This window comes from Ictidomys tridecemlineatus, chromosome 8 (assembly GCF_052094955.1).
Source record: "Ictidomys tridecemlineatus isolate mIctTri1 chromosome 8, mIctTri1.hap1, whole genome shotgun sequence".
Lineage (NCBI taxonomy): Eukaryota > Metazoa > Chordata > Mammalia > Rodentia > Sciuridae > Ictidomys > Ictidomys tridecemlineatus.
The window spans coordinates 53,844,594-53,859,206 of NC_135484.1; the positions used below are offsets into that span (position 1 = coordinate 53,844,594).

The 14,613-nt window shown below is 35.6% G+C and overlaps 1 protein-coding gene across 1 annotated transcript in view; it reads left to right on the forward strand.

Moving 5' to 3' along the window:
• The window catches only part of Ak9 (adenylate kinase 9), a 126,102-nt gene that overhangs the window by 47,777 nt on the left and 63,712 nt on the right, over window positions 1–14,613 (forward strand). Inside the window, exons 14-19 of the mRNA XM_040283189.2 lie at window positions 4,436–4,507; window positions 4,603–4,680; window positions 6,876–6,959; window positions 8,363–8,502; window positions 13,441–13,597; window positions 14,253–14,367. Of these exons, the coding sequence (XP_040139123.2) occupies window positions 4,436–4,507; window positions 4,603–4,680; window positions 6,876–6,959; window positions 8,363–8,502; window positions 13,441–13,597; window positions 14,253–14,367 (646 nt within the window). The remainder of the gene's footprint in view (window positions 1–4,435; window positions 4,508–4,602; window positions 4,681–6,875; window positions 6,960–8,362; window positions 8,503–13,440; window positions 13,598–14,252; window positions 14,368–14,613) is intronic.

Below are 14,613 nucleotides of genomic sequence, written 5' to 3' on the forward strand. Positions count from 1 at the left end.
GAGAAGAAAGTGAATTCAGTTATTGATGGATGAAATATTCTAAAAATGTCTGCCGGTCCAAATTATTAATTGTACTTTTTAGTTCTATAGAATCTTTGCTTAGTTTTTGTTTGGAAGATCTATATAGTAATGAGAGAGGTGTGTTAAAGTCACCCAGTATTATTGTATTATGGTCTATTTGATTCTTAATATTGAGAAAGGTGTGTTTGATGTACATAGATGCTCCATTATTTGGGGCATAAATATTTACGATTGTTATATCTTGTTGATATATGATTCCCTTAAGCAGTATTAATCTCTTCTGATTAATTTTGACTTGAATTTTTACTTTATCTGATACAAGAATGGTAACCCCTGCTTGTTTACAAGATCCATTTGAGTGGTATATTTTCCCCATCCTTTTGCTTTCAGTCTGTGGATATCTTTGCCTGTGAGATGAGTCTCTTGCAGACAGCACATTGTTGGGTCTTATTTTTTAATCCAACTTTTGAACCTGTATTTTGACTGATGAGTTTAGACCACAGACCCTACTGATGAGTTTATACATTCAATGTTATTATTAAGAAATGATTTTTATTTCCTGCCATTTTGATTTATTTCTAGTGTTTAGATTGGATTTGATTCTCCTTTGATTGACTATTCTTAGAGTGTAATGCCTCTTTATGCTGGTTTTCATTTCTTCTTCATGAAATATTGTATTGAGTATGTTTTTCAGTGCAGGCCTTCTAGTTATGAATTCTTACAACTTTTGTTTATCATGGAAGGTTTTTATTTCATCTTCAATTTTAAAGCTTAATTTTTCTGGGCATAATATTCTTAGTTTGCATCCATTATCTTTCAGAGCTTGGTATATATTATTTCAATCCCTCCACACTTTTAAGGTTGAGAAGAAATCAGTTGAGATCCCACTTGGTTTACTTCTAAATGTGACTAGTCCTTTTTCTCTTTCAGCTTTTAAAATTCTATCCTTATTCTGTATATTAGGCATTTTTATAATAATGTGTTTTAGAGTAGATGTCTTGTGATTTTTATATTTGGAGTCCTATTGCTTCTTGTATTTGAATTATTTGAATTTCCATTTCAATCTTAAGGTTTGGAAAATTTTCTGATATTACTTCATTGTAAAGATTGTGCATTCCTTTAGTTTGTGGTTCAGAGTCTTCATCTATCCCAATAAATCTTAAATTTGGCCTTTTAATGTTACCCAGTAACATTAAATATTCTGTTCATGGTCTCTTAAAATCTTTACTCTAGGGTTGACTTTATTTTCAAGATTATATACTTTGTCTTTGAGACCTGAACATCTGTCCACAAAATGGTCTAATCTATTGGTGATGCTTTCCATTGAATATTTAATTTGATTTATTGATTCCTTCATTTTGAGGATTTATGCTTAATTATTTTTCATACTCTCTCTTTATTGAAGTGATCTTTAATTCCCTTATTTTCTCCTTGATGTTTTAGCTCATAGAACAGTTTAACTATGATTTTCTCAATTTCTTCTCTGACATTTCCTCAACTGTGGTGTCATTGAAGTCTATTGTCAAACATTATGGGCTGGTTTGTTCCCTTGCTTTTTCATATTGTCTACTGATCTATCAGTATAGTTCTGACTTCTTTTAAGTGAAGGACAACTATGTGAGCTTCTTTTTCTTAATAGTCCTGGGTCGGGGGCTGGGGATGTGGCTCAAGCGGTAGCGCACTTGTGTGCCGCCCGGGTTCGATCCTCAGCACCACATACAAAAACAAAGATGTTGTGTCCACCAAAAACTAAAAAAATAAATATTAAAATTCTCTCTCTCTCTCTCTCTCTCTCTCTCTCTCTCTCTCTCTCTCTCTCTCTCTCTCAAAAAAAAAAAGAGTCCTGGGCTGGGTTGATATCTAGATAATGACATTTTAATTCAATGTATGCCTCTGCTGATCCCAATATCAGCTCCATTTTAAGAGATATCACTAAAGAGGCACAGTGGACTAGATAAAAGAGAAATAAGGGAATGGAGGAGGACAGGAATAGGAAAGACAGTGGAATGAATCTGACATGTATGAATACACCACAGTGAATCTCCTACAAGACAGATCCTAATTCAAGTAAGATATACTCCATGTTTGTATATGTATGTTAAAATGTACTCTACTGTCATGTATAACTAAAAAGAACAAACTAAAAAAGAGAGAGAGAAACCACTGAGCCCTATTTACAGTAATCACTTCTGAGCCAAGCCTCATACTCTTCATCTTTGTAAGAACAAAAACTTATTCAATTGTTCTCTGTGGTTCCTCAAATTTTGGTATAAACCTATAATAAAGTTCTGGAACAGGTAAAAAAATGGTAGTTAAATTTAGTAAATTAATATAAACTTAAGTGAATGCTAAAAGGAGGTAGGAACAAAGTTTGGACAAATGGGAGAGGGTGAAAGAAGGAGAGAGAGAGAGGAAGAAGGGGGGCTATAAAAGGGTAATTTACACCAATGTAGAAAGGAAAAATAGATTCATGTGTGTTATTTGAGGTAGTAGTAGATATTGAAAGAGGATGAGTAGGTGGTTAGAGAAGCAGGTATGGACAGACTGCAGTTAGGAAAACAAAGATAGGAAGATTGATTCCAATTAATGCTTTAAACTATTTAAAGAATACATTCAAATGGGTTTGAGGTACAACTGTCAGCGATTGGGTTAGTAATTATTCAAGTGAAGGAATTACTTATGTGATCAAGGTTAACATGAGAGTTGTTTATAGCCTCAGAGGGTGCAGTATTGTGAGCTTACTGATTCTAATGTTGCAGAAGTTTAGGATAGTCTCTAGTACCTGTGTTTGCTGGTCATCAGTATACCTCTTCCCTTCTGCTAGATTCTTTTAGCAGTAGTGAAGATCCTGCTTGCTGTCTGTGTGTGCAGGAACACTGGTTGTGGGTTTTCCACATGTGTTCTGTGGTGCAGAATATTCCCCCGATGCCTCTGCTCTCTGAGGTGTTGTAGTAGAGGGTCTCTAGTGGTTCATTCACCTGGACTCTAGTTTCTGCCATCCCAGGTTGTGAAGGATGGGCATTGATTCCCTCTGCTTAGTAAATCTGACACAGGGGACCACAAGTAACCAAACAATGCCCTGTCACTTGCCAGTTGCAATCATGGTTCAGGCTGTGCACCTATTTAGGCTGATATCCTCCCCTTTGAGCTGTATAGCCTCTGGTAATTTCCTCTGGGGTCTGCATGTCACTGGGTATTCAGGCAGCTTTCCCTCTGGTGTGGGGCTGTGATCCTAGGAACTATCCCAAGTCTTCCTACAGTGCCTCCCGTCAAGTGCCAGTGGTGGGAAGTGGGGCTGATGAATCAATTTCCTTTGTTTGGGGCCAAAGTTGCTTCATCGTAGCCTCTGTCTGAATAGAGGGAACCTGCTCAGAGCTTTTTGCCCTTGTCTGGGTTGCAACAGCTGAGTGGGGCTTGCTGCACCTCCCCAGTCCAGGTCCCTTCCAGCTCACTCCAATCCCCTTGTTCAGGGGAGGGGGAAGGGAGGGGGCTTTAGAGATCTGCAACTAGTCATCGTTCTTCCAGAAGTTCTTTCTGGCCAGATTCTTAAGAGGGCCCACTGCAGGGGCCTTCCCTCTGGTTACATTTGCAGCTATCTGGGCAGTGGAATCCCAGTGCAATTTACGAGGGTGACTGGTCTGCTGTGGGCTCCACAAGACAGCTGTAGACTCCTGGCTCAGTTTTCTTTTCACAGTTTGGTTTTAAGCATTTTGTGCTGTTTTAAGGAGCCTTCTGAGTTTTAAATTTTGTCTGTCTTTGCAACAGTTTTTAAGTGGGTGAGCGTAAGAAACTGTCCTCTTCCTCCACCACCACCACCCTTCTCTCTCTGATGCCCCTCCCCACCCGCTCCACAGGAGCAGTGTTTTCTCCTCTGGTAACCTATCTTCTAGTCTCTTCAGATCTCAGACTATGTAGTATTGAGTCTTAGAGCGTCTGTTTTGTCACCCACCTCTCAAGTCTGCCTCCTTTCCGTGTTGTGATATCAGGACTCACTGCCTACCTTGCTTCTGCCATCTTCCTGAATCATGAGGAAATTTCATTCTTAAAATTTCAAACATTGGAAATTTTTTGCTGTTCAGTTTTGCCCCAATCTATTTTTTTAAGGAAAATTTGTCAATGGAGAGAATATTGAGGTTTTTTTGAACATAAAAATATATATAATAATTCAGAGGATAGAAGCAAAGCTAGAGCAGACTTCCTGTGTGCCAGCCATGCTCACAGCAATGCTTAGAGTTGATTGATCCTCATTTTACCTACTAGAATTTGAGACAAAGCGATGGAGTGACTTATCTTATGTGACGGTCAGAACTCAAACCCAAGTCTGTCTGACTTGAAAGCAGAGGCTGTCAGTCAGTATACTAGCCTTCCTACCTACAGCTACCTTTTTCTAACACAGGCCAATTAACTCTTTCAGCTGAGAAAAAATTAAGAGAATTCGAAAAAGAATTGGAAAAAAAAGAGGATGGAGATGCAGTTAATGAAGAAGGTAAAGAAATCTGTTGCCATCAGTCACTGTTACTGACTACATCTTTCCTAATGGAAGTAGATTCGCTGATAAAATATCTTATTCTTTTGCTGCAGCACACCGTGAAGAATCTCAAACAAGCACTTCTTTAGAGGACACTGAAGAAGCCAAAAGAAAGTCAGACAATACCCTTGGTAATTTATTTTCTTATATTGGTAAGGATGGTAATAAAGTAAACTTCTAATGCCATGTTTATTGATCTTACTTCCATGTATCTTATTTCTTTAGTTGTTGGTGGACCTTTATTTTATTTATTGTATGTGGTGCTGAGAATCAAACCCAGTGCCTCATGTAGGCTAGGCAAGCACTCCACCACTGAGCTCAATCCTAGCCCTTCCATTTATCTTCGATCATACTTAATATCGAAGCTTAAAATCACCACAAAAATTGAAAACTTCAAAAGGAATAAAAGTTAGCATCTCTCTTACAGTTAAGCTGAACAGCTATCGGATGAAAAATAGATTGACTAGAATGAATAGGAAAACATAGAAGATGGGAAGATAATATAAGTAGAGATCAAAGAAAAATGTTTAATATTTCCAACCATTATATAATCATTATTGTATAATTATAAATTTTTCTTAAAAGCTCTATACTTCCTTTAATGCATTGGAGTCAGAGCATCAGAAACACATAATTTGGGTTGTAAAATTTTACCTTTATCTATTGTGCTATTTTCCCTTATACAATTTTTCTGTTCATATTTTAACAGAAAGCATATAGCATTGTGTTACATAACATTATATGATTATAATATAACTATAATTTTATAATTTATAATATTATAATTATAACTATATGTAATTATATTATAACTATATGTAACTATATATTACAAACTGCTTTTGCCTTTTTTGACTTAAGGTGTATAATTTAATTATATTATTTCATTGGAAAATACTTTAACCTTCACTTAAAATTACTGCACAATATGAATAGGTAGTAGTTTTAATCAGTTCTTTATGTTGGAAATTTAAGTTACTTTTCTTTTTTTGTGCTACTATAAATTATGTTTCAACAACTTTTTTAATGTAAAGATTTATCTGCATGTTAATATAAATGGAATCACTAACTAAATGAATTTAGAGCTATACACAGAGTCAAAGTCTTTTTTACATAAAAGTTGTTACCAGTTATGTTCTCAGTAATATACAAAATATGTATCATTGGCTCCTCTCACTGATTCCTACTAAAGATTTTCTCTGAAATGTTATTTTAATTTTTACTTCTGAAGTTTATTATTTTGATATTTGTTTACCATTTGTGTCTTTTCTGAGGTGACCATTTTTGTTTTTTGATCTTTTTTTCTAAATTATTGAATCAATCATATGGTCTCTGTATAAACTTTCTATATTAGTCTCTTATTTTTTATATTTTTTCCAATTTTTGAAGTTTATCTGCTGCTTTTGAAGTACATAGAGGTATTTTTCATAGTTTTTGCCATCAATTCATTGTTTTTCCATTGTTGATTTCTTTCTTTACTTTTAGACATAAACTGTCTTTCTCTCAACCAGAGATAATGGGTGTGTGTGTGTGTGTATGTGTGTGTGTGTGTGTGTGTTCTTATATTCTGGTTGTTTTTTGTGGTTGGTCTTTAAGTGCATCTATAATTTGTTTTGTTTTAGAATGTAGAGCTGTTTTTGCTTGTTGGTTTAGTTCCTCCTAATGATTCAGCATGTATTTTCCTGCTGTTTATTTCAGTCCTATTAGGAATTAAACTGTGCAGTGTCAGAAGCTTGTGTATGGCACCCCATCTCTCTGACATACACACAGCCTTCACAGAAGGCTTCCCCATATATTCAAATGTTGGCTCTCAAGTGGCAGCTGGGAGCCCCATCTCTGCTGCTATGAAGTCCCCAGCACCAGTCAACAGAGAGCCGTCCCCTTGACAGCCTGTTCCCTCTCTTAGGGAGGTATTCTAGGCTAGAAGCAGGGATCAGGGCCTGACCAGTGAGGCATGGACACTAGTCCTGCCAGTGTACATCAATACAAAGGCTCCCCCCCCCCTTTTTTTGCCTCATGTCTCTGAATTAAGCACAGCCTCTTGGAGTTAAGAGATCGTTAGTCACCTCAGAAAGGGCACTTTTTTTTTCAATTTTGATACAGTGGCATTATATGAAACTAAAATGACTACTAGTTTTGCTGCAGGTTAGGTTATTATCTTTATTTGCCCTCCTGACATATATGTTTACCCATTTGAATTAAAAATTAAAATTCAGGACTTCAAATCTTGGGTTCCTGGACCCATATCACAAGCTCTCCTTGGGAATCCACCTATGTTTTTTCATTTAATACTGTTCTTTTGTTGTTAACAATGTTTTATTCACAGATGAGAAAGAAATCAATGGAACATCTTCAGAGCAAAGGCATTCTCAAGATCCTATTCAAAATCAAGATTTGAATTTAGACTCAGGTAAGTAATATGTGGGTAATTTGGTTCTCTTAGATTGTGGTCCTTAAAAATACAAATACCTCCTTCAGAATTTGGGAGAAATGTGTGATTTTTGAAAAAAAAACCAATATTACCCAACTTACTCCATGTATTATGAACAGTTGCACATACAGAAACATGGGAAAATAGCATATGATAGGTGCTCTTGGTGAAAAGAGTATTGGGAAGATACTCTTCTGAAATGTAGCTGTCATACTAGTTCACAGGATGGCTGCTGAAGCAGGTTAAAAGCAAAGGACAAAATCTGGCACTTTACAAACCATCTGTATTAATCCATCTGAATTAATCCTCTTAAAAAATTGATAGGAAATTTGAAAAAAAATATATATATGTGTGTGTGTGTGTGTGTGTGTGTGTGTGTAGTGATTTCAACTTTTTGACCATCCAAGCTATAAGGAAAGTTGGGAGATGTAGTTTCTCATCTAGGCACACTGTTGGCCTTCACTGAATCAGGGTTACATTACTAAAGAATAGAAGAATGGATATTGAGTGAACAACTAACAGCTTGTACATTTAGCATCTTTGCCTAGCTAGTTTTGACTCACTATGCTCCCCTCTCCCATGACTGTAGGAAGATGATGGGTTCTTGACTCTTCTACTCTGGTTCCTCAGAAACTCTCTTGCCCTCCCTGAGGACACTTCAATGCAAGGAGAGCAACAGGCAGCTGCTCTTGGAAGGCCCTTTTGGGGGTTTTCTGGGCTAATATCAACTGGGCTCTGGACAGAGTCCCAGTGGCTAGATCCCTGGGACAGCAGCTCAAGAACATGACTGGAAAGGCAGAGGTAGGGGAGTCAGGTGGAGCCGGCATCGTCCTGTCTCACTGCAGGAATGGATGAACATTTAAATGGGTGCAGCCTAAGTATAGAGAGGCACTCCACAACAAACAAGACCAAGAATCAAGTATAACACTTGAAAAGCAAGCCTGTGCCCCTCTTTTCCCAATTCCCTACAACTTGCTTGCTTCCTGTCCCCTTACCATCTCTTCTGATTTCATGCTTGTAACTGGAAGCATTCATCTTGTTTTCTGACTCTGATGCTTGTGCTTAGCTTGACTCCTAGAATCCTCTGGTCCCTATGTCTCCTCTCCAGCTTCCTTAGCTTTGCCTCTTACTTGACATGACTTTCTTCTTGCCTCGTGAGCTCTTATTCTGATGCACAAACTATAAGACACTGTTCTGAGAGTTCATGATTCTGTGATTCATCACTTAATATCTCTTCTCCTTATACTTCTCCCTTCTTCCAGCATGTGCAATTATATAAAGATAGTAAATTCTTGGATCAAGTAATAACAACCATGTTTCATTCTTCACTAAAAGTACTAATGGCTTTAATTTATTGACTTATTTTACTTCATTCACAATAGAAGATTCCATTGAAGAGGTAACTGCAGATCATCCAGCAGTTATTTCCATGCTTGAAGAGAGTCTAAAAGCAACATCGGATATGAACTTTGAAAATCCCTATGAAAAGCATGCTGAAATCTTGGAGGAAATCCTCAAAGAAGTAATAATTCAATCTGTTAATTTTTATCATTGACTTAACTATAACTAGGAAAATGTCCCTCTAGTGTGTTTTAGTCTTACTTGACAGTATTTAAAGGTGTAGACTCGTGAACATTTTGTAGTCAACATTATTATATGTAAAGTAGTACTGATGCTCTTTGGTAAATATTCAATTATTTTAAAAAGTGTGATCTAATTTTATAGCTTCAAAATTAATTCATTAACTTGGATTGTCCTTGATTCAGTTCAGTTGGCTAAAAGATGGTGCATATGAAACCAGTGCCAAGAGTAGATATTTCATCTATGAGTTAACTAGTCATAGATTTAGACAGAATTTGCTTCAGGGCTAACTAATTTCATCCAACCACCCTGAACATGTGTTCATGGAGAAGATTGGTTGACATACATACAATTGTTCAGTCCAACAGACAGAGGTGGGAAGAAAGCCTCAAATTCTGTGTCATATTAATGGTAAATCAGAAGGCTTATCTTTCATTTATAAAGGACAGAATATTTGTAAGGGTCTGGTTTTGGACTGAGATCTTGCATAAAGATTTGGAGCAATAGTCAAAGACACAATAAAGCAGATTTAGGGCTCTCAATGTACTTCTGAATTCTCTGTGATTAAACTTAAATTATTAGGTGGTGTCATGAGTGAGCTATGTCGTTAACATAGGCCAAAAAAATCTGTGTCTTTCCACACTGTCCAGTTATGGGGTGCTCCTTCTAGTATGAGCCTTGAGTAAGGGGCTTTCTTTATTTGGTCTGGTGTGTTTGATAAGTTCATGGCCAGTTTTTTTCTGATATGAATTTGATATGCCCATGCATCGTGTGCTTCTGATTAATTCCATTAAATTCACAGTTCACCATTTTTATTAGCAAGATGAATTTATTTATCAATTTGTGCCTTATGGTTGTGCTAGACAGATGGTGGAAACCTTCCTTAGGATTTCATATCCTAAAGAATTTTAGCATGTGTGGCTAAGAAGAGAAATGTGAGACTCCAAATCTGGAAACTCTGCTCCTGGGGGAAGGGAACTAGAAGTTCACCTGGGGAGATGGTCCCTGCTAGAAAGTTTCCACCTTCTCTCACAATTATCCAACTGGGGATTTCCCTTGCATACATTTCTGAACTAAAGCTCTTACCACTGATACATCCAAAACTTGCTTCCCCACCCCACCTCAAGCACCCCCATCCGCCAAACCTTTCCTGGGCTCAATTTTGAACTTTCCTGGACTTGAATAGCTTGAGCTACTTCAGTGATAGCAGGACCTCCCCTGTCAACCACCTCTCTCCTTGAAACCAGTCAACAAGCCAATAGTCTTTCCTTTCCCTTCCTTTGCTCCACTGGTTTTTGGTAAGTGATAATTTTCCACCTGCAGCAGAATCATTTGGAACAAATTAAGGTCAGAAAGTCAACTCCTGCAGTCAGCCCTGCCACACAAACTTCTCTCAAAAAGGAGTTCAGAGAGGCTGGCTGAATGACAATGGAAAAAATACAGCAAGAATAACACAAATGATTATCACAATAAGTCATTTTATCACATTAAGAACAGCAGAATGTCTTTTTAACCTGATAAAGAAGGTCTAGTTTAGGATCATATTAAATTTAGTGATCTATGGAAATTTATAACAATCTTATAATAATTTGTAATAAATAAGAGAAATAACTATTGGAACAGAGGAGAAATATAATCATTTTTTGCAGTTGATTGTTTTTATTCAAAAAATATCTAAGAAAATCTAAAAACAATTAGAGCTAATAAACTTGTTCAGAAACAAGGTAGCCAAATGAATTTTTAAAACTCCACACAAGACAGGAAAATAAATGTAAAATAGCTAATAATAAGCTTGAAATAAAGATGAGAGAGCCACATGAATGAAAGTGTTAATACTTTAAATGGGAACATAAGCAGATGTCAACACCTAGAGACATAACAACTTCTTTTATGTAAAGACAAAATCTTATTTTAAAAAAATCTTTCTCAATTTATACATTTGATGCATTTTTGTAAAGAACTAAAAATATTTTAATGCCTTCAAAATTCTAGTACATACCATTTGATGCATTTGTAATAAAAAACTCAAAAAACATTTTTTTAAACAAACTCTAATGTTCCTGTGGAAGAACCAATAGCTGAGATTAGATAAGAGCAGTTTGGCAAAGAAGTATAAGAGACCCTTGCTCTACTAGCTACTAAAATATGTCCTAATACTATTTGCTCATCATACAAGAATCAACAGAACCACAGAGAAGCTTCAGGAACAGACCTCAGTATAGATAAAACATTAGCATGTGCTGAAGGAATTGATAAATTCAGTCAATTCAGTGTTGATAAAGTTAGCTTTGGTTGGGGGGACTTAGATTCTCATCTTATATGAAGATAAAAATAATAACCCCATAGCTAAATGTTAAAATGGCATTTTTTTTAAACTAGAAGAAAGTATAGTACCATTGAAATGATCTTAGAAAGGTCAAATATTGTGTTAGATTTTTATCACTGTAACAAATACCTTGAATAACTTATAAAGAGAAATGTTTTGTTTTGGACTCACAGTTTGAGAGGCTTCAGTCCAAGATCAGTTGGCCCAGGTTGCTTTGGGTACTGTGGTTAGGAAGGAAATCATGAAGAGAAGGATGAGTGTGTAGCAGAGCAAATATGCTCACCTTATGACCAGGAAGCAAAAGGGAGAAAGAAGACAGAGTGACTTCCAACTAGGCCCCACCTCTTATAGTTTCCACTACCTCTTAATAGCACCAAGCGGGGGACCAAACCTGTAGCATATGGGCCTTTGGAGTACATTCCAGATCCAATATCTACCAAGAACTCTAGGCGACTGCAATAGAAGAAGTCTTTAGAGAAAATCTCAATAGAGAGGCTACTTAATAATGAGTGTCTCAGGCTAGGGACATAGCCCAGTGATAGAGCACTTATCTAGCATGCAAGAGGCCCTGGATTTGATCCTCAGCAATGCAAAAAGGGGAGATTATTTTGAGATCCACAAAATGATCTATCAAGGTATATATAATCTTCTATAAGGAAATCGTGGCCAGGCACAGTGGTGCAAGCACTCACCCTGTAATCCAAGAAGCTCTGGGAGGCTGAGGCAGGAGGATCAAAGCCAGCCTCAACAACTTAGCAAGGCCCTAAGCAACTCAGAGAGACCCTGCCTCTAAATAAAATATTAAAAAGAGCTGGGATATGGCTCAGTGATTAAGTACTCCTGGGTTCTAAAAAGAAAACGAAATCATGAAAATCAAAATTTTAAGGCAAAAGTGAAACTGGGAAAGATAAAATAAATATAAAATTAATTTCTTGTAAATCAATGAGAAAATCTATTACCGCAATATAAAAGCAAGCCAGGACTATTTTCATTTTAAAAGAAGAAATGCAAATGGTTAGTTAAACATTTATAATGGTTGTTTCAATAAAAATATGAAAATTAAAACCATAAGATATCATTTCTCACCTATTAAATTGACAGTGTTTTTTAAAAACAATACTTGTGAAGTGGTTATGCTATAGTTATTTTCAAACTCTGTTAGAAAGAGTAAAAATTGATATAGATGTTTTTGGCAGTACATATGAAAAGTCTTTACAATATGCAATCTTTTTTATCTTAAAATCATGTTTCCTAGGAAGCTAACCTGAAGCAGTACATAATATTTAAAGGTTTTATATAAATATGTTCATCACAATGTTATAAAAATATGAAAGATTTAATATATAAAGATTCATCACAGTATTACAATAAAAGTACAAGTGATGAATATTTAATAGTAAGCAAATGTTTAAACAAAGTAAGATTTATTCATGTATTAAAATACTATAAAGCCATTTTTTTTCAAATAAAAAGTTGAAAGAACAGAAAAATTATGTTCTATCTCAATGTGTTTTAATTTTGTATCTTCTAAACTTGGACAGTAAAATCTTATTAGTCATTTTTGTTTCTTCTTTGTTGCTTTTCCTTTTGATTTCTAATCCTTTCATGTTAACCATTTCTAAGTGTTTGAAATTCTTTTTCTTTCAAAACACTGCTTACTCAGATAAAATTTCAAAAAAAAATAATAATAATTTTGGATGCTCATGGCCCCTTGACATTTCTTCCCCTTTGATTTCTAATATTCCATGATACCTGATGGCACACAAGCTGGTTTAGAGTTCCCAGAGTTGTGCATTCACAGTTACACATTACTAATTTTCATATTTGTGTTGAAGCTATTGCTACTGGAACAGGGAGGTGAGAAGTTAGCAGAACTCCCTAATTAGCACCTACAATATTTGTTCTGACCCATTTCCTTCCTACTGCTTTCAGAAACCATCTCCATAAATGTCCCCTCTCACAGTGAAGGGTGTAAAGCAGAGGGTGCTGGTCTAGGACCTTGCTACTCAAAGAGTGGTGCATGTACCATCATCTCCAGGAGCATGTTAGAAATGTAGACCTAGGGGCTGGGGATGTGGCTCAAGCGGTAGCACGCTCGCCTGGCATGCGTGCGGCCCGGGTTCGATCCTCAGCACCACATACAAACAAAGATGTTGTATCTGCCAATAACTAAAAAAAAAATAAATATTAAAATTCTCTCTCTCTCTCTCTCTCTCTTTTTTAAAAAAAAAAGAAAAGAAAAAAAAAAGAAATGCAGACTCAGGCCCACCCAGGCCTTCTGATAAGGATTTGTATTCTATGATATTGAACAATATATAGCAAAAATGTATTATTCTTTATTTAATAAAGGCTTTTGCTTCCCATTCTTAACTCTTAAAACTTACAATTTTATTGCTTTAAAATTGTTTCTCTTTTAAAATTAATATATTCTTTTCTTTCATCTTCTCAAAGTCAGAACTCAAAACATATTTGAGATCCACAAAATGATCTATCAAGATAGAATCCTCGACTTGTCAAACTATGATGGTAATATCAGTGTGCACTTGTTCACAGGTGATGGAAGAAAATAAAGATAGGTTTTCTGGAGCCCCCCAAAATGGAGGATGGATCTTGGGCAACTGCCCTCTTATAAAGGAACTGTGGATTGCCTTAACTGATAGAGGAATTTTACCTGATTTGGTAATCCTTTTATCAGATACAGAAAACAATGGTTGGTAAATATTTATCATGAAAATTTGAAAGTGGAAATTTATTGCTGATAATAGTTTTGTTTAAAATACAGAATGGAGAACTTTCCATTCTTCTTAAGTATAAATATTGCCCCAGCAATCCCTGCAGGAACTACTGGTGCACAAAATAAGGTTTCCATCCACCAAGAAGATGCCCTGGGATGATGTGCTGGTTTGCTGAATATTGCAGCAGGCCCTCATAATTGTAACTGTTCTTTAGAGCTAGCAATTTAAGATCCCCTTTAAATCAGCAGCTACAACTTCTAAGTGAATGATATGTAAGACCGAGGGCAATTAGCTACATAAATATGTTAATTTTTCATTATTCTGTCACTTTGCCTCTGAAAAAAATAGGTATATTTGAAAGGAGAATTTCCAGGGGTAAAATGTAATATAAATTTTTTCATGTGTTAATGATTTATGCCATATTAATATATACCTTTTTAAAACATACTAAGACAGTCTTTTATAATCTAAGTTCAAAAATTTTTTTTAAAGAATCTAAATTCTCTTTAGATAAATCTTTAAAGGAAAATATATTTGGATATAGGCAGAAATAACTTTTTGTTGTTAATTTCCAAAATGTATTTTACTCTAGGCAGCTTCAAAATTAATATTATCCTCTTTATATTTCAGGAAAATTTTTACTTAACAGAATATATCTAAGGCATAAATCTGAAATCAATGCTAAGATTTTAGAAAGATTATTAGATGAACTACAAAAGAAAAAGCAGGAAGAAGCAGCAGAAAGGTAAAGTATCTGTCTAGAATGATGAAACAGGTCAATGTATCCATTGTAGCTGCATTTTCTTACAATCTACACTTGTGAAATATTTCTAATATCAAAAAGATAGTCTCATAATTAGATCCGATTCTAATTAATTCTGAGAAAAAAACAGTGATTTTGCAAATACTTTCAGAATTTCTAAAGAACACAGTTGTGAACGTTTTTGCAGCCCATAGCAAACTTAACCAATTATCCACTCTCAAAAGATGC